The sequence below is a fragment of the Rutilus rutilus genome, assembly GCF_951802725.1.
Source record: "Rutilus rutilus genome assembly, chromosome: 17".
Classification (NCBI taxonomy): domain Eukaryota; kingdom Metazoa; phylum Chordata; class Actinopteri; order Cypriniformes; family Leuciscidae; genus Rutilus; species Rutilus rutilus.
Genome location: NC_140230.1, coordinates 32,858,795 through 32,885,083, shown reverse-complemented (window position 1 = coordinate 32,885,083; position 26,289 = coordinate 32,858,795). Strand labels below are relative to the sequence as shown.

The following is a 26,289-nucleotide window of genomic DNA, read 5'->3' as shown; positions in this document are numbered from 1 at the left end:
GACCTCGAGACTAGATTACTGTAATGCTTTATTAGCTGGTTGTCCTGCATCCTCAATAAACAAGCTACAGTTAGTCCAAAATGCCGCCGCTAGAGTTCTTACTAGATCAAGAAAATACGATCATATAACACCAATTCTGTCGTCTCTACATTGGTTACCTATAAAGTTCCGTATCAATTACAAAGTATTGCTACTGACCTATAAAGCCCTAAATGGTTTAGCTCCCGTGTATTTAACGGAACTTCTATCGCCCTACAATCCATCGCGCTCTTTAAGATCACTAAATTCGAGGCTTCTGGTCATTCCTAGGATATCTAAGTCCACTAAAGGAGGGAGAGCTTTTTCACATTTAGCTCCTAAACTGTGGAATGGCCTTCCTGATATTGTTCGAGGCTCAGACTCGCTGTCCCAGTTTAAAACTAGATTAAAGACGCATCTCTTCAGCCAGGCATTCACATAATACTTACATTTTATACTACAGTTGAATCAGATTGAATGCATTAATATTGCGAACAGCAGCTACGCTAATTATTTCCCATATGCTTTTCTGTTGTTATCTCGGGACGCTAGTCCCGAGGTAAATACAGATCGTCAGCTCCAGTTTGTATCCAGCCTCTCATGGAAACTACAGATTCTCCAACACCCGTGCAGAGACGACTCGGCGCCTGTGAAGAGACGACTCGACGCTGGCGATATGTTTATGCCCTAAATCAATACATGATTAACTAACTGTATTTCTCTATGTACATTTCTGAAATGCACTTTCTGTAAAGCTGCTTTGAAACAATATGTATTGTGAAAAGCGCTATACAAATAAATTTGAATTGAATTGAATTGAATTGAATTGAATTTGTGGTTACTGTGGGTTTACTACAAATACCATAGGTTACTGTACTATTGTTGCTATAGTAAAACTATGATTATTCTCACTTAATGCAGGAACCAATTACTCATTAGAATTAGAAATTGAGGCATTGGTGTATTGATTCAGTCCCAGCCAGAATCTAAACACTGAATGTTCGCAACAAAATAAAATGTGTGAGGAGGAAGTGTTAAGAGAGGAAATGGGTTAAAATGTGAGAGTGAGTCACTGCTGAGCACATGGTGAACATAACCTTGCGTAATAATACTAATAAAAATGCTAAGAATAACACAATTAGTTTTTGATGAATATGACATAATTCCTGCAAAGTAAAATAATGAAAGCAATCTGAACTGTAAAAGACTGTAAAAATGCACAAGTAAAAACCTGTTAATTGGTTAACAGTAAATTCCTGTACATTTTTGAAGAAAAACTGTAATAGCCTAACATTTCATGTAATTTTTCAGTAAAATGCTGTTAAATGTACCATTTTAAAAAAGTAAATCAAAAGAACAGTAAAAAATTCTGAATTTTAATAATTGAGTTCCTTCTTAGTATTTCAGTAGGCTACATTATGGTTTTATATTAAGCTGCATCTTATGTTGTTAAATTAATGTTTATTGCATTATTTTAATGTCATGTTTACAACCACTGTGTGCATTTTCTATCTAGTTTTAACCTCAGCTTGTGGAAAAGCTCCTTATAATGTACTTTGAATCATCATGTGTTTTTTTCTCTATACCACCAGTGTTATTATGGTGGATGTCAGAATATTAAAAGTACAAACTTTTAAAAACATACAAAATAAAAAAATATTGATTTTAATAGCAACATGGCCTTGCTAATTCAACAAATAAGGTCTGTTGGAATTACCTGTTTTAATATATATATATATATATATATATATATATATATATATATATATATATATATATATATATATATATATATATATATATATATATATATATATATATATGTGTGTGTGTGTGTGTGTGTGTGTGACCCTGGACCACAAAACCAGTCACAAGTCGCACGGGTATATTTGTGGCAATAGCCAACAATACATTATATGGGTCAAAATTATGGATTTTTCTTTTATACCAAAAATCATTAGAATATTAAGTAAAGATCAGGTTCCATGAAGATATTTTGTAAATTTCCTTCCGTAAATATATAACATTTTTATTTTTTGTGAGTGAATGCAGCACAATCGCCAATTTTAAAGGCGATTTTCTCAATGTTTGATTTTTTTGCACCCTCGGATTCCAGATTTTCAAATAGTTGTATGGAAAGCTTGTTAATTCAGCTTTCAAATGATGTATACATCTCAATTAAAAAAATTACCCATAAGACTGGTTTTATGGTCCAGGTTCACATATATTTTATATAAGGCCTACACGTTGTTCTGTAAATATGTTAAAAATTTTACTGTATTTTTACTGAATTATTAATTATATAGCAAGACCTGATAACAGCCTTGTGTACCTTGAATGCAATATAAGTGTAGTCAAGATGTTGGAGCGAGAACGTCATGGAACAGAAGGGCAACATTACGAAATATGCCAGACCTCCAGTTTTGACTTCCCTTTAAAACAGAAAAAGACCAAAAAATCCCCAGCAGGCAGCATCTGTCCACTGGTGCAGTGTCGTCCCTCCGGCTGGTGGTCGCTCATGGCTCTGGACGCAGCGATTTGGCTCTTTACTGTAATGACAGGTAAGTGTGATTTTAGTATATCTGCCCTGATCTGTATCTGTCAAAATCAAATCAAAATCCGATTATGTTGCAAAGATCATTTTCTCTGAACATCGTCTCAATTCTAACCATGCATTTCGTTCTTACATGCTCTCTTTCCACACATCATTAAATAAACTTGAACACATAAATAATACAGTATGTTAATATTCACTAAATGCATGTGAACATGCAGACTCAGACACTTCATAACTTCCCTTTTCTATATTCGACTGTGTTGTGAAATGCTCTTGTCACAATGCAAGACTGATATCAAGTGTGTTTTTTTAGAAACACGTGAAGACAAAGAGCATAAAAGCAGTGTGTTTAATATTCTCATAAGGACGATCACTCTGACAGAAGTCATTTATTATAATTCAGTTTCAATGAGCAACTTTTGGCGATGAGATTATTAGTCTTAGTATTAGATGAGAAAAATTATTAGTCTTCATTTGTGTCATGCATCTCTGAATTGGTTTAACAGAATAACTGGTAACACTTTACAACAAGGTTAGTTAATGCATCAGCAATACACATGTTGTTACAGTGTTTATTAATAATTGTTAACATTAGTTAATAAAAAATACTACTGTTCATCGTTCATGTTAAGATCCATGAAATAATAATATAACTTTTGACACTTTATGATAAGGTTCCATTAACATTAGTTAACTAACATCAAAAATACTTCTAAAGCATCTATTAATCTTATTTATTGTTAATTTCAACATTTCAACAAAAGTATCTGTTATATTATTTAGTGGACCTGAGCTGACATGAACTAACAATGAACAATTGTATTTTTATTAATTAATGCTAACAAAGATTAAAAAACACTATAACAAATATATTACTCATAGTCATAGTTAATATTAGTGAATGCGTTAAATAACGTTAACTAATGGGACCTTATTGTAAAGTGTTGCCATTTTTGGTTTTAATCAGTAAATGTTGGAATTAAAAGTTAACATTTTAGTTTAGGGTCCAATTCTCACTATTAATGCTTATGGGCAGGGGTTAAATTGGGATTTATTATGTGGGGGGGCTCTCCCTAGGGGGGTCCGGGGGTATGCCCCCCCGTAAATTTTTTGTTGAAAAATAAACTATTAAATGGCATTTTCTGGAGAGTTTTGTGCAAAGAAATGGAGAAATTGAGTCTTACATGATATGTGAAAAACTGCAAGGTTAAGAGCATATTTGCATTGTTGTAGTATCAACAGGTATTAGGACATTTAGAGTTTACATTATTAATCAGCAGTGGTGGAATGTAACGAAGTACAAATACTTCGTTTCTGTAGGCTTTACTTAAGTAGAATCAATAGTGCATACGTTTGACTTTTACTTCGTTACATTTTGCAGCAATTATTATACTTTCTACTCCACTACATTTCTACAACGTTTCGTTACATTTTCTGATCAGTTTTCCCCCTGCCAAAACAGGGATTGAAAAAAATGTCCTGTTTTCGGTGCTGATGCGGTGGTGACGCGTTCATGTAAGGGTGGCGCTGCCAATAAAGCACCTAAAAGCTGTCACAAAGAACCATCAAAAGTAATGATTATGAATATGTAAAATATAGCAAGGAGACATTTTAATTGTTTATTAATAAACAAGTGTTTTCTGTGTCAGTGCCCTGCATAGATGAAGTTGACGATGCAATCTTCGCAGTAGTAAACTCGCCAGAGAGAAATGCACATTTCATACGGATTAGGCTACACAAGCAGCGGTCTGTTTTCTTTCGTTTTGAAAAGAAGACCTTCCAAGCTTTCTATAGATATATTTATCAGGTCTGTCAGGCAAGTAGGCTCCCTTATACGCTGAGTTTCGGTTCATTTATGAGACGAGAGTCCAGTTCACTCGCCGGCGCGTCCGTGTCGTGATTAGCCTATCTATTGTCTATATACTATATTTACTTCTTATTTTTGAAATGAAACATTGATTAAAATTAAGATACAATTAATACAAAACGAAATTAATTTTAAAGAAAGGCTTTGTGCTTTCTGTTTGAGGTCTCAGTGAAAGTTTTAAACAGTCTTTTAGTGCCACATTCAGAGCGGTCCCGTCCGTAACATGTTTTTTTCCTCATAAATGCGAACATGAAAAATAAAATAAAATGAATATGTTATGTTCTGTGGAGAGCCAACCCTTCTTCATCCGGTGGGTAGTACTTTGGTTTGCAGTGTAATTCACAGAATTACAAAAAAATATTTTGCCACCTAAAAGTTAAAGATTTTTTGTGTCACGTCCACGGCATGTGTAGCCTATTTCCCTCATATTAAATATAAAACGCTTGATTACACATTGTATTACCTTGTTATGATATAGTGACCCATACAATGTGCCAAACATTTTTTCCTTACCTTGTTATTCAAGGCCAGGGCACTTTTTGTACAACCAACGTTGTGCTGAACTTGACAAAACTGATCTGTTGCTGCAGGGGCGGCCAGCAGCTCGGGTTTTTTTTTTTTTTTTTTTTTTCAAGGCAGTAGAAGGTTCTGGAACTTTTGCGCGCTTCCACATCCCGCGCAACTACGGATCTCCCAGGAACATTCATTATTGCTGCGTACATTTATCCATGTCGGAGTTCTGAGCCTACCTAGATGCGCATGGCATGCGCGAGCGGTGCGCGATCATGGTCGACTGACAACGAGATTAAGCAGCTGAACAAGAGTACGGGCACGGCCGTGTTCCGATTGTTCTCATCTCAGCTCCGCCGAGACAAAATAGACATGCCATTTCAAAATCTTTCATTTATAATCAGAAATATGTTTTCAAAAGCATCACTTTTATCAAATTTTATGTGACATAATTTCCTATAGGCAACTGACTGCAAACGAGCAGGCTTATGTGCCGGGGCTGAGCCCCGGAGAGCCCCGGCCCAATTTAACCACTGCTTATGGGCATGCATATTACTAGGATATTGGCTGTTTATTATTAGGCTACTTATAATGCAGCCTTATTTCTGCATGTCCATATTCTACATCCTTAATCCGACCCAAAACCTAAACTTAACAACTACCTTATTAAATATTAATAAGCAGTAATTAGGAGTTTATTGAGGCAAAGGTTGTCATTAATAGTTAATTGTGAGAACTGGACCCTAATCTAAAGTGTGACTAAAGTGTGTGTTAGTTTCATGTTAACTGATGTATACTGATGTTAACTAATGAAATCTTCTTGTAAAGTGTTACTGAATTATTTTACAGAAAAAAAAAAAAGAAAGAAAAAATATATAGCCCTATATATATATATATATATATATATATATATATATATATATATATATATATATATTTTTTTTTTTTTTTTTTTTTTTTTGGTAAATGGTTCTATAACCGTTTCTTCTTCTCTGTTTCAGCATGCCTGTGGAGGGCGACACCTGCTGTCTCTCTCTCTGCCCCGGGGCGAGTGTTAGTCCTGGAGGGATCGTGTCTTGTGCTCCCCTGCTCCTTCAGCCCGGTTCCCAACGCAACGCGGATGGAGGTTCGGCTCACGAGAACCCCGACTTCCTACTTGATGAAGCTGAGACCGACGGTCTTCAGCACTCACCGCGGGGATGCCATTCATCCAGACTTTAGACAGCGCACGTCGCTCGCGGGGAACCTCAGCTCCGGGGACTGCTCCATCAACATCCACAGAATCAGGAAGCAAGACCAGAACACATATGAACTGCAGATGAGGGAGCTGGGTCAAAGGTCATGGGCTGTGGGCACCAAAATCAACGTCAGCGTCACTGGTATGCTAATGTTGTACTGACCTGATGCAAATACAACTAAAACCGTTAAAAAAAAAAAAAAAAAAGGTTTAAAAATGTTGTTTAAGAAATTATAAATGTGAACTGAAATAAAATAAAATAAAAAATTACAAAACCTACAGCAAATAACAATTTATTTCAGTATTCAGCAACATTTTTACATTTTCGTTTAGTTTCAGTTGATTTAAGTAGCCTAACTAAAACTGAAATAAAAATATAGGCTATAGAAATCACAAAAAAAAGACACACCAAATTACTTAAATTCTAAATATTATTAAACACTATATAGATTTAAGTGACAAACAAAATTTCTACAACTTTACCTAAAATGAAAACAAAAAATATTTGAATAAATTCAAAATTTTAATAAAAACTATATAGACCTATTTAAAAATAACTAATAAAAATGATAAAAACACAAAAAAAATCCAAAACTAACTAAAAATTTAAATGAAAACTGAAAAAAACAAAAGAAATTTTTTTATAGATAGGCCTATATGTTTTAAAAATGACAAAAACACATAACAAAAAATATTATAACTTTATCAAACATTAAAATTAAAATGGAAATTATAAGTTATATATATATTTTAAATTATATAATAAAAACTAATTCAAAGTAACAAAACTAAATAGACATTAAAAAACTATAAAAATTGCCAAAGACAGACAAAACATTTTTAAATGACAATGGAAAACATAATAATAAAACAATGAATTAAACTAATTCAAAATATAAATAAAAACTATAAAAGTATGTTAAAGCAGCACTAGGTAACTTTTCAACCTTCATAATATATTTCCAAGACTCTTGTGATGGTACATCGACTTACAATAGGTTGAATGACATGTCTGCCATAGCCTGACGGGGTCTGTATCGTTTTTAATCGTACTTTTAAACTTCGGGGTTCGGGTAGTAACCCCCGCGCACACAAAAGACCTACAAAATTCGACTGCTTTACGGCATAGGCTACCTCACTTCCCCCAACACGTCCTCACATGCTGTTGGACTTGTAAGTATATTGCTTATATTGTATATCACTCGGACAAGCTTTCACTCGTTGGTGTGAGCTAAAAAGCACCTGGCGTTCTTGTTGATGGATTAGTAACTTAGACATCTTCGGAGGCTAGCTGTGCTTGTTCCTTGTACAAATCGTCCGACGATTTTAAACGCGTTGTGTTTATTCCCCAATCGAACTCGTGTAACTGTCTGTCACACGTTCTACCGTCCACAGCATTACTTGATAGACAAAAATAGGACAAGAATGAGCATCAAATAGAAACAACCAGCTTACGGGGTGTTCGAGGCACACATACAATACAGACTGCCGACAGTTAAACAGGGCGCGCGCAGCTCTTAAAGGGGCCACACCTTATTTCCACTCGTTACAGCTTCCATCCGACTGAACAGGGACCGGTATACAGGGGGGAGGGGATCAGGCCGTGAGTGAAGAGACTGCTCTGCGTGAGTGGTATTTACGACAGTAACGTTAAATACAAGTAGTCCACAGCGACTCTAGGGGTCGTTGTTTGACCAAAACGGAAATCTTACCTAGTGGGGCTTTAAAGGTGCAGTAAGAGATTTTTGAGAAATGCTGTCGAAAGTGAATCGGAACCAGCACCAAAACACAAAACACAATTGTAGCCAATCAGCAGTAAGGGGCGTGTCCACTCTTGAGGGGGAGGTGCTGTGTTACGCAGTGTTTTGGGGCTGAGCTATCAAGATAGGGGTGTGATCCTTTTGGGTAGGGGCGTATTTTCAAATATTAACAGCGTTTCTCAGAAATCGCTTACTGCACCTTTAATGAACAACACTGATGTTCATGTGATTTTACATCTAATAACAGAATATGTATATGAATCTTGTGTCTCATCATCAGATACGCCAGAGCCGCCTGAGGTCACTGACCCGGGGCCCGTGAAGCAGGGTCAGTGGGTCGTGTTGAACTGTTCAGTGAGGCTCAGCTGCCCGTCCGAACGGCCCCGTCTGCTGTGGAAGTGGGAGCGAGGCGATCAGGGCGGGAGCGTCGTTCACGGAGACACGGAGCTGCAGCGTGACCCGGGTCGCTTACCGGTCACGTGGACCTCACTGTCCTTTACCGTCCCGCAACACACGAACCCCAGAGTGCGATGTGAGGCGGAGTACCTGAAGAACAGGAGATCTTCAGCCAGCCGAGAGATCCTCGTTCACTGTAAGATGTCAAAGATCCTTATTCACTAATCACAAACAAACAGAAAAGCCATGGAAATTCAGTGGTTATGTGGAACTTAAATTCAAACCAATGCATATGAGGAAAAAGTTGCGGTTTTAAATTGTATAACAACATCCAAAGTGCCTAACCTTTTTTACTTCAAAGCCCATCTTTATCAAAGACCATATTTGAAGGCCCTCAAAGAGATTTCTGGTAATTCTGTTGTAATTACAAAGCTGCTCATTTTCAAACATTTTTATTTGTTAAAACTAGGGGTGGCAATTTAAATTAGTTTAATTAAATATTTGTATAATATAATATAATAATAATATTTAATTAGAATAATTAAATAAAGTAATTCTTAATAATTTAAACAATTCCAGAATATTCTACAGAGTTTACACATTTTATTACCAACAAATTTACATGATTTTCTATTCATTTGTGACTTTTTTTTATTATTTCAATTATTATTATTTGTTTTAATAGTTATTTATTTGGCTACACATAGCAATTTCTAAGCGCTGATAAAATATTTTAGAACTTGACATAACTTGAAAATTTCACATTCATTATAAAAAAAGTCTATGACTTAATATTACACTAATTTCCATGACTTTTCATGGTCTATAAATCACACTTTTAGAAATTCCCTCATATATCCAGGTTTTCTGTGAGAATTGTGGTTCTGAGAATTGTGGTCCTTGACAATGAAACTAAGACAGACTTAAATGAAAGTAATTGTGACAGATAACAGCTTACATCTTGATTTTCAGTTGTTTTCACTTATTTCAAAGTTTGTTTTGTTTTATTTTAAATCATTTTGAGAACCCCTGATCTAACGCAGTTCTAAATGTTTCTGGTCTCCTCACAGTTCCTCCCAAAGACGTCTCCATTCAGGTCCTCACAATGTCTGTCCGGGTCGGAGGAAATGCTCTGCTGAGTTGTTCCTGTAAGGCCGACCCGCCGGCGTTTGAATACCAGTGGTCAATCGTTCAGTCGGGAAACACGGTGATCCTCCCCAAACGCACTCAGACCGTCCGCATCTACAACGTGACCCGAGACACACGCGCTCAGTGCACCGCTGCCAACAGACTGGGACGGGCGGCGTCTCGCCTCACGGGCCTCAATGTGCAATGTGAGTCAACAGCCTCCTGCCTCGTGCTTTAGTAGTTTACACACTAATTCGTCTGTGGAATACAAAAGTAAACATTTTTGAATAATAAAAAAGAAGAAGAAGAAGAAGAAGAAGAAGAAGAAGAATTTGAAAAAAAAAAGAATTAGAAAAAAAAAAAGAATTAGAAAAAAAATTAAGAATTTGAAAACATTAAGAATTTGAAAAAATGTGGAAGAATTTTCATTTATTTTATTTTTTTTGAATTTTTTTTTAAGAATTTGAAAAAGTTTTGGTGGAAAGCAAAAGTTTTGTGAGTGAACAAAAAGTTTCAAGGGGGAACATTGAAAAAGCATTGAAATGTTTTTTTTTTTCTCCCATCTCATATTTTTCCCATCATCATTTCCTCTTAGGTGCTCCGTAGACCAGTGTTATTTTAGTATCGAGAAACTAGTATAGTTTTTATTAATATTTTGAAGGTGTATTTTATTATTTTAATTTCAATTTTATTTAAAGTTTTAGTAAGTTTTTTTGTGTATCATTTTATTAGGTTTTTTATTTTTTTTAAATATGTCTATATAGTATTTTTTCAGTTTTATTTTTATTTTAGTACATGCATTTAAACTAAATTAAAATGAGAAATGTTGGCAGCTAGTTGAAATTAAAAGTTTTTAAATTTAATTTTATTCCAGTTAACAAGTTGAGATTTTTTGTTATTTTTTGTTAGCTATAATAATAACCCTGCCATAGAACCCTGTAAAACATAATACAAAATGACACTGCATTCTTCTGCTTCTGTATTCTGTCCTTTATAGTGCTGTTTAGTTTGTCTCATGTTGTACATGTCCACTATTCTCGTCCCTGCAGACGCTCCTGTGATTCTGTCCAACTCGTCCTGTGATTGGGACGGGACGCTGCTGTCCTGCTTCTGTGCCGTGGACTCGAACCCTCGTCCCGCTGTCACCTGGAGCGTGAACGGGACTCACCTGCCGGACGGATATAATGCTTCTTTTTCTTATTTCAACCATATACTGATGGCGACTCTCAGTGGATTCGCAGACGCTCCTCTGCCGGTGGAATGTTACGCGATCAACTCACTGGGAAACGACTCTCACGTACTGTGTGAGGCTCATGATGGTACGCTACAGCTGAACAATGACATTTAGAGGATTATAGTTCAGACAGATATGAAGATTCTGTCATTATTTACTCATTGTTTCAAACCCCTATTCTATTATTTTTCTGTGGAATCTTTGTTTGCAATGATTGTGTAACTGATCCATAAATCCTGAAGATTTGCACAGAATGGGAACACTTCCTTCTGCACATCCTTCTGTTTTAAACTATTAAATATAATACTTGGTAATAAAATGATGCTTTTATCTGCCAATAATAGTTTTTATACTATTAAATATGATAATTGATAATATAATGATGCTTCTATCTACCAAAGAGTGTAGTAAAAAAAAGCTCTGTTTAACACAAATTTAGTGTTTAAATCCATTCTACAGATTTTTCCAAAAATCAGGACAGGAAATTAAACAAAAAAAGAGTGGAAAAGTGGAAAATTTACCTATTTATAAATATTTTATTTTATTATATTTTTGATTAAATATTAATTTATATCAGTGCTGTCAAATCGATTTATCGCATCTAACATCAAAGTTTTTGTTAACATATATATATATATACACTATGTGTATGTGTGCATGTCTGTGTATATAAACATACACGCATACATATGTGTATATGTACACAGACAAATATATCATATATATAAATATAATATATATACACACATATATGCAAAAAAATTGACAACACTAATTTATATATAAATAAATATAATTTATAATATTTACATAAATGTTTAAATATTTAATTACTAATTTAAAAAACAAACAAAGTTTGGATATTCATTACATATGCGTTATAATGAGGAAGTTGTTTTTTTTCCACAGGTCATCTGATACGGATTCTAATACCAGCAGCATGTGCTGTGTTTTTCCTTCTGCTGATGAGTCTTCTGACTCTTTACTGCTGTTGCTGCACAAACAGACAGTAAGATCCTTCTCACTAATGTTTTATCATGTGCTTATGTCATTAACAATTCAGTTTCATGTCTGACAAACCTGCCATCTGACTACATTCAGTGTAAATAACATCTGAGCTCTTTTCTTGTTGAAAAGGAGACGTGTCATGGCCTACAGACCTCCTGCAATACATCCGGAGAGTCTCGGCATCTATCAGGAGCGCATGCCGCTCTACATTAACTGCAGTGAGGTCACAAACATCTATAGCAACGGCAGTTACCAGCTCATCTATCAGAACAGCACTCCATGTTTTGTACGCAGCAAACAGGTAAAAAGCGATGATGGGCTCATGAAGATCGGTACGGTTTGAGTCGAGACATTCATTCGGGACAGGGCCTATAAGTGAAGCGACACAACTGACACTGATAGATCACATGACAGATGTAGTACATCCAGATTTCATTCATACTACCCATATTCATACTATATAGAATGTAATTTCTTAATGGTCGAAGTAAATTTAAATTTGTGACGACCTGGGTCTTCATTGGGTTTTTCCCAGTAGCAGACGGATGACTCCCCCCCCCCCCCCCCACCTGTGCCTAATTTCCCTTGCCTCTTTAAGAGAAGCAAGCTCGATGGCAGAGGGCGCAGGCGGCCAACTTGATTGCTTTCGTTATTGTTTGATTATGTTTCTTTTTGCATGCATCACGACACTACAGCCCATTACATTCTCACACATACACCCAGCACGACATCACTGACTTTTGACTACTACAATACATAGTTTTTGTATATTTATCTTATCTGAATAAACACGTTTCTTTACGAATTGGCTTTCTTATGTCCCCTTTTTTTGTTGCGTCCCCTTTTTTGAGTCACGGGGCGTAACAAATGGGGGCTCGTCCGGGATTAGGCTAATTCTATGCCTTATTTCTATGAGTTTTCGTCGATTTATTTGAAAATGTTTGATTATTTGGATTGTTTTGTTGTTTCCCATTCCTTTAAATGGGATTTGAAATTATTGTTTGGTCGTGACGTTTGAGGAAAAACCCAATGAAGACCCAGGTCGTCACAAATTCAAATGCAGTACCTACTCAGACAGCACGTGATTTCAGATGCAATGATAGTCATCTGCTGTATGAATTGATGACATTTTACTTGATCTTTTGAACGTTTTTATTAAGAATGTTGAATTTTTGATGTTTGCATTCTGAATTTTTGAATTCTGAATTGTTTATTATTATTATTATTATTATTAAGTCCAAAAGCGCATTTATTGAAACTCTAAATTATAAAAAGAATGTTTTTTATTAACATTATAAGTGAAAGTCATAGGGGGGGAAATGTCAACAATCTGAGAGGTACAGTATCACAACAGCAAAATGCCATCTGTATTTATAAAAGGCATGTTAAATAATGATGCGTTTGATTTTGAAATGCAGCCGTCTCTGTGTTGCAGATGCATAAGAGACAAAGACGAGGAGCCAGACGACAGCGAGAGCAGCGAGAGAGGCCGACCGCCGTCACCATAGACTCTGACACGGCCATCTATGTGGAGGTCATATGATCACAACATCATCAATGAATCCTCAAATAACAGAAGCAATCTTACCTGTCTGTGTTTATATTACCATACCTCTGCGTTTTCACTGAGAACTGAGCCTGTGCTGGCGCTGTTGTTTCTGTATCAACCAGCCTCCAGAAATAAAGAAATAAAAAAACAATGTCTTTGGCATCTCAAGCTACGGTTTGAAGAATATGAAGAAATGCATGTGAGTGAATATTGTTTGTTTGGCTGTTTGCAACATCACTGAATAGACAAAAAGTAGTGGCTTTATAACTATGCTGTGTGTTTTAATCGCCATTCAATTGAACAGCCAATCAGTGATTTGCAAATCAGTCTAAAGTCATTTCAGGTTATTTTCAATGAACACTGACTGAGCTGTGGAAAGTCACATTTGAGAGTGTCTAAAGATTTTCCTTTGACATGCGCTTTAAAAGTAAGTCTTTGCATCATTGAAAAGTCAGTATATTTCAAAGGTGGTATTTATACATTCCATGGACAATATATTCATAAAATGATAAGACATAGAGTCATGAACTGAAAGTATTTTAGGTTCGTCCTGAGGACAATAGAAAAATAAAACAGAGTTTATTGCAAACTAAAACATGCAGGCTAAGATTGGAACAGGGAAATGGGCAAAAGGTTACATTTTTTGAACACTAAGATTGATCTTGTCATGCAACCGAGAAGAAGGGGAACATTGTTTGTGTGGTAAGTGCTAAACTTGTCAGATGGCATTTCAAAGAAAACCTTAAAGCTGTGCAGGTGGAAAATTACAACATCTAGGCCTATTAAAAACAAGTGTCAAAGAAAGGCTATTGATCAACATTTCAGTTTCTCATAGCAGTGAGAAAGGGAAAAGACTGACTGTCATAGAGACATGATTAGTATACTTTTTGGATTTTGTGGAAATTAATAAATTAATAAAATATTCCTTTATGCATGACAGCTCTCAGTTTGTAAATTAAAGCATTTTGTTTTAGTGTGGATTTTTTGATAATTTCCAAATATTTTTTCCTGCATGGTTTGCAATTAAAACGGACTTTTATTTTACCATCTTTACCCCTGATTTCCTATGAAGCGTCGCTCTGCCTGTGATACGACGGTCGGCGGAAGTGATGTCACGTGTTGTGAATTGAGAGGGAGTTTGTATGCGTGAGTATTCGTGAAACAGTCTCCACACAAGCTACAATAAGCCACATAGCTGAGGTCTGTAGACTTTGGACTTCGGTACAGTGTTCTTGATTTAATTCAACTGAGTGTCTGAATGTTTTCAGCCCTGTTTCTGTCGCTTTAATGACCGCTGTAATGCAGCTCCATTGTTCGCTAACAAGGCGCTGTGAAATTATGAAGCATGCTAGTTAAGTTAACTTAACTAGTCGCTTTAATGGTCGAATACTAGCTAAACTACACCAGAGACACCGTTGACAATCATTTGGTCCAGATGCGCGCTGATGACGCACTCAGTCTCGTATTTATGAATGACAGCCACTCAGTGTAAACAAAAACATATTAATATGTTGCTAGATATTAAATGTTTTCAAGTCTGTCTCGTTTAGATAATGATTGAGTTGATCTCTTAAATAATTTTGTATTTTTATGAGGCCAAAACACTCAAATATTTGAGTAGACTATAATGAAATAAATCGTAGGTTAGATTACAGCAAAATGTGAACAGAAATGCTCATATTCTTAAATATGAATGTTGTTATTGTCACTTTTTTTGTCTTAGTTTAATATCTGACCATAGTTACCACAATATTTAGCCTATATATTACTCTTTTGTAGATTAAAAACTGCTTGCAAGACATGATTTGATGTCTGATTTGTGATCAATCCTTTGCTTCATTAGCGAATCAGTCTGAATGATTTAAAACAAATAAAGAAATCTAATCCAGCAATCTCAAACAACTGGAAAGGTGGTGAAAAAAATCTCAACAATTAATTTCTCAGTTCATTCAAGTCTACTGCGTCTTTAAGCTTTCACTTACATTTATAATGTTCATTATTAATGAAATCCTCCTTTGTTGTACATTGGTTTCAGATTTTATGAGACCAGAGACGAGTGTTTAATTTGACGAACATGCCTGAAATCAAACTTAAGCATGTCGTGTCTTGCAGCAGTGAGGACAATGTAAGTATACACTGTCTATATTTATACCTTAATACCTTTAACCTTTTTTTTTATTATTGATTTTTAAGTAAGAACTTTCATATTTAATCACAGTAATAAGATTTTGTGTCTTTCCAAAAGCCCAAGGCCCACTTTAAAATCAACGTACACTAATCTACTAACAAGAGAAGACAGAGAGAAGTCTATTGAAACAGATCATTTGAAATGATTCACAGAAATGAATGAAACTCTAACTCTGTTTTTAATACTGAAGGTTAAATGCGAGACTATTAAAACATCTAAGCACTCTCACAAGACGAGGAAGAATGAAGCTAGTCTAATAACATGATGTTAATGACCAAATAAAAGTGTCGTTTATTGATGAGACGTGTTCGATCCTTCTGCACAGACTCACAAGGCAGACAACCTCTTGAGCTCTGACACGTACAGAAAATGGAAAGCTGCAAGACCTGGAGAGAAGCAAGTTTCAGTCATTCTTCAAGTATGGCTTTTCTGTTAATATTCTGTTTATTAATATTTTTAATTATTTATTATTTAAAATAAACATTTATTTCATAAATACAAATATTTATTTATAAGATGAGAACTGAACATCACCTGCACTTATTTTAATATTTTTTTTTAAATGACATTTTTGTCTCTGTTGTTTCTCCAGTTGGAAAAGGAAGAGCAAATTCACAGCATAGACATTGGAAACGAAGGCTCTGCTTTCATTGAGGTCCTTGTTGGACACTCCACGTCAGTCAAAGATCAAGACTTTGAGGTGCGTCTTAAAGTTACAAGCTTTAAAAGCATCAAATGCCATTATCTTAGAATACATTCATTTATTTATTATCCAGTTATGTTCAGATAATACACATTACTTCAAATTAGCTTTACAGGAAATTGTTAATGTTTTTAATATATCTTAATATCGTCATGCCTAATAGTTGCATTTAGCAGATTAGAGCTGGACGATAATATAGTTTATATTTTGTGACAATATAAACAATCAAGCTGTTGAGATTTGCTGTATAGTATATATTTCTTGACATGAGTGTACTGTATGTAATGCAGATAAAGTTATATATTGTATAGGTGATAATATAGTTACATTTTGTGAAGAAAAAAAAAATCTTTCAATAAAAAACTTTTCCATCTCAATTATGAACGCCTAGTAGATCACCTAGTGAGCACAATATGTATAATTCATATATATTTATTTGTGACACCCTGACCCATTATTTTTTGCTCTTATAATTACCGACACATTCAACATAATAGCTGCATAGACAATACATCTCCTACACACACATGTAAAATACATATTTTAGTGGTCAGTGTTATTTTAGTATTATTGATTAGTATAGATTTTATTATTAATCATTTTAGTTTTTTTAGGCTGTGTAAAAAAACAAAAAAAACAGGGTGCATATGATTGGACTCTGTCCCAGACTATATACATTTAAAACGTTTTTAATATTGTATTTTATTTCAACCTCAAATTTGTGATCTATTTTTTGTTTGTGGTTTGTCCTATTTAATGCACCATTACAATTTATCTGATTAAACTTACATTTTGGGTGAAATATACACACAAACATATTGTTGCATTTTTGTTTTGCAATATAACGTGAGACAATATATTTTTACACCCCTAAAATATACCAGCAATTTACATTTACATTACATGTATTCATATAGCAGATGCTTTTATCCTAATATTTTCTTGCCAACTAACTAGTTTAAATTTTTATATATTATTTTATTTCGGTTAACGTTTATTTTAGATCAAGTAACATTTTATTGGTTTTAGTTAACTATAATAGTAAAATATTTTTGTATATCTATTTATTTTTATAACATTCTATATCTTGTATCTATGTTAAGTTATGTTTCTTGTTCCCTTAAAGGATTAGTTCACTTCAGAATGAACATTTCCTGATAATGTACTCACCCCCATGTCATTCAGTCGAAAAGAAATCCAGGATTTGTCTCCATATAGTGGACTTCAGTGGGGTACTACAGTTTCAGTGCAGCTTCAAAGGGCTCTACAGGATCCCAGCCGAGGAATAAGGGTCTTATCTAGCCAAACGATCTGTCATTTAAAAAAGAAAAACAACGTTTTTATCCTTTTTAGCCCTGAGATGCGGCACGCATTACGTAATCACGTGTGACATAGTCGGAAGTACCGACCTAGTGTTTACAAAGCGAATGTGCAATGACTAAGTCAAATGCCATTTACAAAATAAATAAATCATAAAATGTAAAACAAGGATGTCGGACAATTTTAAAGTTGGAGGAGAAAATGAGAGATCGCCTTTTTGAACCGGAACACACGTGACCTTTCATAATGTGTGGCGCATCGCAGAGCTAGTGCAAGACAGGCATTTTGTGGTTAAAAAGTGTATATATATATATATATCTCTTTTTTTAAATGGGTGATCGGTTGGCTAGATAAGACCCTTATTCCTCGGCTGGGATCGTGTAGAGCTCTTTGAAGCTGCACTGAAACTGAGATTTGGACCTTCAAACCAGTGTACCCTATTGCAGTGGTTCCCAATTCCAGTCCTCGTGACCCACTGCTCTGCACATTTTGTATGTCTCCCTTATTTAACACACCTGAACCAGATCATCAGCTCATTAGGAGAGACTCCATGAACTGAACTGAGTGTGTCAGATAAGAGAGACCTACAAAATGTGCAGAGCAGTGGGTCACGAGGACTGGAATTGGGAACCACTGCCCTATTGAAGTCCACTATATGGAGAAAAATCCTGGAATGTTTTCCTCAAAACTTTGATTTCTTTTCGACTGAAGAAAGAAACACATGAACATCTTGGATGACGTGGGGGAGAGTAAATTATCAGGAAATTTTAATTCTGAAGTGAACTAATCCTTTAATCCCACCTGAGGTATGAAACTGATTCTGATTCTGAAGAACGTGTCATTTTCAAGGCTGTTGGTGTTAATGTGTCTTTCTTGCGATCTGTTGTAGGTTCTGTTGGTCACGTCGTCCTTCATGTCACCCACAGAGAGCCGTAACGGCACAAACACAAACCGAGTGCGCTTCTTCGGACCCAACCAGCTGGTGAAGGCCACGGCTCCGGAGAAGTGGGACTGCGTGAAGATTGTATGCAGTCAGCCTTACAGCAAGGTGAACGCTGAACATTGTTTTCTCTCATGTTAATTCAAACACGAATGCCCCTGACATGACAGTAAGAGGGTGAATAGCGAGCCTTTGTTCTCTGTTCGTGTGTAGGCAATAGCATATGGAATCACCTTTATAAAGCTGCATTCTCCTCCAGACGATAACGATGTTCCCATCACGACTCCACCGGTGAGTGCTGCTCCTCCGCAGCTCGGGTTCAGTGTCCTGCTGTTTGACGGCTCTTGAAATCTTTTGTCTCTCTTCCTCACAGAAACTAACTAAACTGGGTCAGTTCCGTGTTAAAGACGAATCCCCTTCTTCTGGTTCCAATATCCAGCCGGGAAGTCTGTTCTTTAGCAGAGAGAGCACTGCTAAATCCAGCACAGGACTGAAAGGTAATGCATATTACAGTATTAAAGCATAACTCTTGCCAAAATGCAACCTAGGGTCTTTTTGTGAATCTTCCCAAGGCAAACTTTCGTTTAAAAGCAGAATTAGGATGGAAACGCCACTTTTAAGATTGACCGTATTTTAGTTTTCGGTCAAATTGCCTTTTGAATGGGAGTGCATGGGGCGCTACTATGATAGCATCAAAAAATCACTATTTTTAAAACACTAAGGTGGCTCGACACAACATGAAACTTTGCTGGAAGTATCACCAGGGGCTCTACACATGAACTCCAGCATTGAGAACATTGTTTGTGTACACAGAGTTTACTAAAAAGAAAGATTTTGAACAACTCACTGTAAATGTTGTTGTTTCCGGCGCCGGCATTTTGACAGTCAAAAATAGTCGATCTCCGAATGCAACGTAACAGGGAGGAGAATAAAGATGGAAAGCTCCTAAAGCTTAGTTCCATATAAATTCACGGATAATTTGTTGTTTTGTCGTTAGTGACAATCAATATTGACCTTGTATTTGAAAAAGGATCCTCATATGAGAAACAATACTGAAATTCAGAGTCAGTTCATTTGCAATTAGAGATCAACTATTGTTTTACTTTGAATCACATATAATATAATAATAAAAGTTATTAAAAGTAGTCCCATATGATTGTAAAAAAAAAATTTGTTTTAATCAAATTATTGTATATTATGCAATCTGAGACATACATGGAGGATAGGAGACATGATATTGCTCACTTTATGATTAAATGCTTAAATTTCCCTTATTTAGATGGAAAAATGTGCTTTTAAATTAAACTGAAACTGCACAATTGTTGTAGTCATTTCAAATAATTGCGATTTGATCAAATAACCGTGATCATTAATCAATAATCGTGACGGGCCTAGCTGGCATATTTTGGGGGTGTAACAATATATCTTGTCACAATATATTGCAAAACAAAAAATGCAACTATGTATCATGTATAGTTCACCCAAAAGGAAAGTTTAGACAGATTTAATTTAGCATCAAATATGATAAACCCAGACATCAAAGCATACATTTGAGATTCCATGTTTATTAATTATTAACAATAAATAAAAAATACAACACATTATTTAATAAAATACAATATTTAAACCTTTGTAAATCTTTATATAGTCTGACTTAAAAAAAATATATATAGTATAGTTGTATATATCTTATTTTTAGCTCTATTTTGTCTTTGTTTAAAGTATCTTGAGAGTATTGTATCATGAGATCAGTATTCTGTCTCAAATCAAATCATGGTATGATTTGTGTATTATATTGTGTGCAAATGGTCCAATATTCAGTTGGGGGGGTTGGGTGTTATTTTTTTATTTTATTATATTGAATGTTACTGTTCATAATAACATAATTTTGGATTTCCTTCCAAGACAGATTTGATCCATGCTTGGTGAATGTTCATTTTGGGTCCTCTGTACACAGAAGTGCACAGAAGTAAATATAGTAATCACAGAATCAATAATTCCTGTTTGTTTCTATCAGTTTCTCCTCAGAATGACAAGTTGAGTTACGCCACCGCTGCTCTGAAGTCCGACGGTTCGTCCACACAGTCGTCTTCCAGCAGCACCAGCACACAACAGGTACTGACCCGTATGTTCAGATCAGATCAGAACTAGGGATGGAGTGAGTTAGTTGTGTGGCAACTGTATGTAAATATGAAGCAGCACAACTGTTTTCAACAATGATAATAAGAAATGTTTCTATTCAGCATAATACCAGATCAGCATATTAGAATGATTTCTGAAGGATCATGTGACACTGAAGACTGGAGTAATGATGCTGAAAATTCAGCTTTGATCACAGTAATAAATTACATTTTAAATTATATTTACATAGAAAGTAGCAATTTTAATTTGTATTTCACATATTACTGATTTTACTCTATTTTTGATCAAGTAAAGAGCTTGAGTGAGCGTAAGAGACTAAAACATTAACATCTCACCAACCATAATCCTTTGAACACCACAGTGTTTCTCTCTTCAGGTGTGGAGCCCTATATAACAAGCCCTATATAACTGTATTCCTGTCCTCTAACTAATGAGTAGCCCATTTTACTTCCTTATTAAATTAGCTGCTCCACTTACGGTCCCCATAAATCATCTCTCCGATGCGAACACAGTTCCTGATGCTATTGTCTTTGTGCTGAAGTGGCAGATATTTTATTAGTCGCCTGCAATGGATTATTGACCTTTTATAGCGTTCCAGAATTATATCCTTATAATAACTGGAACTGGAAAAACTGAATCTCAGCAAGATCTGAGATCAAGATGCTCCGCCTGCTTTAGGACTTCAGCGCTTATCAAACACTCCCCTTTAGAAAATATTGAAGTCACCATGAAATCGAATATTTTTGAAAAATCATATTTTTTTATGGAATATTGCAGTATTTATAAAAAATAATTGATCCATGCACATCATTATTTATTTAAATTCATGTGCCTCATAATCTTTAATCAAAATAACTTCCCCTCCCACTTGCAAGGTCTTCTGTATTGGCGTGAGGGCGGGGAAACCTGTCACTCACATGAGATCCACCAATAGCAAACCACAACCATTCAATCAATTCCTCGAGGACAAAATCAAGCCCCGCCCTACATTTTTATCTGAACCGAGAAGCTGTTTCACTCCGATATACGTCACAATAGGGAAGAAAAGACTATCACAACTTCCATTTCATGCTGACTTTAAGTGCTCGAATGTCACTTTTTTTTTGTTTAGAAAAAACTCAAGAAACAGTTCTCTCAAAAATAAAACATTTATTTTCTGCCCTCATGTTGTTTCAGTCCTGTATGAATGATGTTTGAGAGGATGGTGGTGATTGTACTTGTCAAGCTCCAAAGAGCACGTCAGAGTAAAAGAAAGTCTGTTCTTCGAGAACCACTGCTTGATGTGTTTCCTGTTGTGTTTTTTTTAAAGACTCCTGTGAAGAGGAAGTTCGAGTTCAGTAAAGAGCGTCTGGAAGCCACCGGTCCACCGGCCAAAAAGCCCACTTCATCTGCCTCTGCTGAACCAAACTCTACCACTCCAAAATCTAAAGCAAGAACCAGTGCAACTGCAAGTCCCATCACCACCGGTAAATAACAAGATTATGTCATATTCATATGAACTCATGAAGTCAATGGTACTCAGAAACTAGGAGTATCCAGGGATAAAATAATAAAAATTTCTGGATTGAAGAAGTTTTAAAAAGCTGAATGTTCTTCAGGCATTTTGCACTTTTAAACCAATGATTCGCCATGACTTTTCCAGTCATTCCTGGTTTTACTGGATCAGGATTATTATTATTTTTTTGGTTTATTGTATATAAAATATAAAAATGTCCAATTATAAAACTGCTTCAAGATTTTATTGATTTCCAGGACTAAAAATCATACTTTTAAAATGACTCTTCCTCATATATCCAGGTTTTTCAAGACTGAGAGAATCCTGTTTATTCAAAGACGAAAAAAAAAAATCTATTTACAATAGGTGAATTAAAATAAGAAAGAAATATTACATCTGCTTGCATCATATTTGCTGAATCAAATCCAATACTTGTTTCCAACAAATTTTTGGGTGCTGATTACAGAATAGCATGTCATACTTTTTACAAAACATGATGTGCATTTGTAGCATTTTTGCTTTCTACAATTATTTGTGAGGTGAAGAAGCCTTGTATTATCAGAAAGGCATTCCTCTGAGCCAGGTTACAACTATTCAACCAGTTTTCAGATGATTTTTATTTATTTTTTACATTCTTGACATTTTTCTATTTTAAGGTTCGGCCTTTTGCAAATCAGCTGAATTTTTTTTCAAAATGCAGGGCTGTGCTATATAATATAATATATAAATGTATGGGTAATGCTAACAGTGAGCCATACATTTGTTAGTATTTTAATTAATTAATCTTCTTTATTAATATAAACATTAGTTAAGTCAAGTATATTTGTATAGCGCTTTTCACAATACAGATTGTATCAAAGCAGCTTCACAGTATTAAATTAAAATAATACAACAAGGTTTGTTTCTAGTGGAATTTATTGATTGATAAAATTAAATATCCCCAACTGAGAAAGCCAAAGGCAAGAGTGGCAAGGAACTGAAAAACTCCATCAAGTGACTTCAAATTCTACTCAAGTAAAACAAATACTACTGTTCATTGTTAGTTCATGTCAAGTCCATTAAATAATATTAACAGAAAACTTTTGATTTTAATAATCTATTAATAAATGTTGAAATGATCGGTTAATGCATGCTTCAGAAGTATTTTTCATTGTTTTCAAGTTTGTGTTTACTAATGAAGTTAATTAATGTTTGTTAGTTAGCTAACAAGTAGAACGTTATTGTGTTAACAATGTATGAAATAGATATTTTTTTATTGTTTTAGTAGTTATTTAAATGTTTGTTTTATCTACTTTTAAGTCATCTCGAGGCTTCCTTTTTAAGAGCCACTGCACAAACTGAATTCTCGATGGTGTCAAATCTTGAATTCTTCTCCAGGCCAAAAGACATCAGACAAGAGAGAGAGTCCTAAATCCAAGCCAGAGCCCAAGCCAAAACCCAAACCTAAGCCCAAGTCAGCAGAACCGGTTGCTTTCAACCGCATCTTGGAGGGAGTCGTCTTTGTCCTGAGTGGCTTCCAGAACCCCTTCCGAGGAGAGCTGCGGGACAAAGCCCTGGCCATGGGAGGCCGATACAAACCCGACTGGACTTCAGACTCCACACACCTCATGTAAGGAGCCCATGCATTAGTGTCACGAAGCGTTCAGAGCCTCATGATACGTGTCAGCATTCAGAGACGCCTCGTGCTTGTTGTTCAGAGCTTTTTGTCTCTCTCTCCTGCAGCTGTGCGTTTGCCAACACGCCCAAGTACAGTCAGGTGAAAGCAGCCGGGGGCATTATCGTCAGGAAAGAGTGGGTGATGGACTGTCACAAAACAAAGCAGAAGATTTCCTTCAAACGGTGAGAACGAACTGCAGCATTGAGTCAGAGAGCTTTCGTTTTTTTTTTTTTTTTGTCATTTATTAGTAGCAGTCAACAGATGTGAGGTCAGATCATGGAACATTTGCTATAGCGAATATTAATTTTTCTAATTTTGCACTGCATGTTTAAAGGTGCAGTCTGTAAGAATGACAGCTAGTGGTCGAAATGGGTACTGCAGTCCAATTAAAAATATCAGAGATTGTCGTTTCTCCCGCCACCTGCTCCTCAGACTCCACGGCACTCACACAGGTCGCCAGTTTGAGCACACGCAACAGGAACGACCAGTAGTTGCATTCTTACAGACTGCAGCTTTAACCCTCTGGGGTCTGAGGTGTTTTCTGGGCCCTGGAGGTGTTCTGACATGCTGACATTTGTGCTTAATTCTGTTACTTGTGACATTTTTAAATTGTCAAATTGCTTTTATCAGTTAAGGAATATTGTGAAAATGAAGGCATTTTTATCACCCAGAGACATGGACTCTGTGATGCATGCTTTATTTCATCAAGATTAGACTACTGCAATGCACTATACTTTGGTGTCTCACAGTCCCTATTGTCACGTCTTCAACTAGTTCAAAATGCTGCTGCAAGATTGACAGGAACAAGGAAAATCGAACATATTTCGCCAGTATTGTTCTCTCTCCTTCGGCTTCCAGTTAAACATCATATTGAGTTCAAAACACTATTGTTTGCTTATAAGGGATTGCATGGACTGGCTCCTCCATACATCTCTGATCTCCTTTTATCCCACAATAATGCTTTTAGAAAACGTAGGTCAACCAGTAGTCTACAGCTGACTGTTCAAAGGACACGTTTAAAACTGAAAGGAGATCATGTCTTTTCAGTGGCCGCTCCACAGCTTTGGAACAATCTGCCATTTTACATAAAGACTGCACCAACATACATTGATTTTAAATCTCTGATTGGATATTGTTTTGTTTCACGTGATAATCTCCAGAACGTGCGCGCGTTTGTCCTCGGGGTTCCCCCCACACATCAGGATTTCTGATCGTAGATATTAAACATGTTGAATATTTACGATTCGCGATCGGGGCGGCTCCGACGTTCTTCCGAGCATATTCGGACACTCTTAACACACCTCACACCAATTGTTAATAAATACTACTACTATACTAGTATGTAAATAATATTAAAATAACACAGATTCAGACATGAATGAGGTGGTTCAGTGTTAGACCAGTTTTTCTGACAGCGAGTGTAGAAAACTAAATTATGACTGTATTGTGCAAGAACCTCCTAAATTACCCATAGGGAACTGGACTATAGTACTACACCAGTCGATCTGGCCCAGATACTGACTCAAGCGAGATGCACAAGCTCTGATGATGTGCAGCTCATTACTTTACAGACAGTGATGGTCTCTTTAACGACCCTTCTGATTGTGCAGTCCGTTCAAAGCGTGCAGCGATGTGAAGCATAAAGTGTCCTGAATAATGAATGACTTGGTTACTAAAGTTACTCTCATAGCAAAAGGGCACACAAGGTCCAATGTCTTTGAAACGCTGCTGCTGAAGATTTGATCGCTGCAGATTGATGATTATTTGTGGATGATCATACAAATCATGTTTTTTTTTTCAGATTTGACATTCCCTCTGTTGTGTGGCATTTGTGCTCCGGCGAGCTTGTGTAGAAAAAGCTAAAGATGACAAACTAAAAACAGCCATGGTTGTGTTCAGGCAATTAAATAAATGAACCGCTGCATTTGTTGGCTAGTAGTCTGTGCAGTAGTACTGGTCCCTATCAAATATTCACAATTAATTTGAATATAAAATTATGCAACATTATCAATATTACAATAATTTATGTAATGCAGTTTTAATTTTTCATGATAGATGGAGATATATGCAAAATATTACTGGTATTGTTGGTAAATATTGCAGTTTATCATTTATGTATTGTTATACTGGTGCACATAAATAAATACTATTAAATAGAATTTAGTGAAAAACATGCTGTGATTATTTGTATCAGGTTTTTATTGTATTTTATTTCTTACGTTTTAATATTTTGAATCTACTTCACTGGTGCGTCCTCTGATTTAGCACAAGTACTTTAACTTAATGTACTAAAATTACTAAAACTGAAATAAAAATAAGTTGTAATAAAAAAAATATACATATATATACAGTACCAGTCAAAAGTTTGGAAACATTACTATTTTTAATGTTTTTGAAAGAAGTCTCTTATGCTCATCAAGCCTGCAGTTAAAAAAAACAAAACAAAAAACAGTAATATTATGAAATATTATTACAATTTAAAATAATGGTTCTCTTTTTTAATATACTTTAAAATGTAATTTATTTTTGTGATGCAAAGCTGAATTTTCATCAGCAAGTACTCCAGTCTTTGGTGTCTTA

General features: G+C 35.5%; 2 protein-coding genes across 3 annotated transcripts in view; both read left to right on the top strand.

The window, feature by feature from the left end:
• Positions 1-2,456: 2,456 nt before the first annotated feature.
• Positions 2,457-13,415, top strand: LOC311276501 (B-cell receptor CD22). The gene is made up of 8 exons (XM_084386188.1): positions 2,457-2,579; positions 5,954-6,331; positions 8,230-8,541; positions 9,416-9,679; positions 10,523-10,792; positions 11,617-11,716; positions 11,845-12,016; positions 13,151-13,415. Exons 1-8 carry the CDS (start codon positions 2,537-2,539, stop codon positions 13,256-13,258), a joined length of 1,647 nt encoding a protein of 548 aa, XP_084242314.1. The 5' UTR covers positions 2,457-2,536; the 3' UTR covers positions 13,259-13,415.
• Positions 13,416-13,619: 204 nt separating this feature from the next.
• Positions 13,620-26,289, top strand: part of xrcc1 (X-ray repair complementing defective repair in Chinese hamster cells 1) — a 23,171-nt gene continuing 10,501 nt past the window's right edge. The window contains exons 1-12 of one of the 2 annotated variants that reach the window (XM_084386186.1): positions 13,620-13,691; positions 14,337-14,410; positions 15,300-15,389; positions 15,778-15,870; positions 16,045-16,152; positions 18,365-18,523; positions 18,629-18,706; positions 18,789-18,912; positions 20,433-20,530; positions 21,867-22,023; positions 23,430-23,661; positions 23,775-23,891. In XM_084386186.1, coding sequence (XP_084242312.1) covers positions 15,339-15,389; positions 15,778-15,870; positions 16,045-16,152; positions 18,365-18,523; positions 18,629-18,706; positions 18,789-18,912; positions 20,433-20,530; positions 21,867-22,023; positions 23,430-23,661; positions 23,775-23,891 — 1,217 coding nt within the window. In that variant the 5' untranslated portion in view covers positions 13,620-13,691; positions 14,337-14,410; positions 15,300-15,338. Of the gene's footprint in view, positions 13,692-14,336; positions 14,465-15,299; positions 15,390-15,777; positions 15,871-16,044; positions 16,153-18,364; positions 18,524-18,628; positions 18,707-18,788; positions 18,913-20,432; positions 20,531-21,866; positions 22,024-23,429; positions 23,662-23,774; positions 23,892-26,289 lie in introns of those variants that run through there. The other variant, XM_084386187.1, reaches the window with a different exon arrangement.

Coding starts and splice junctions, on each gene's coding strand:
- LOC311276501 (XM_084386188.1), top strand. CDS start 2,537: ATGGCTCTGGACGCAGCGATTTGGCTCTTTACTGTAATGACAG. Junction 9,680..10,522: donor CACGGGCCTCAATGTGCAAT/GTGAGTCAACAG, acceptor TCGTCCCTGCAG/ACGCTCCTGTGATTCTGTCC. Junction 11,717..11,844: donor TGTTGCTGCACAAACAGACA/GTAAGATCCTTC, acceptor CTTGTTGAAAAG/GAGACGTGTCATGGCCTACA.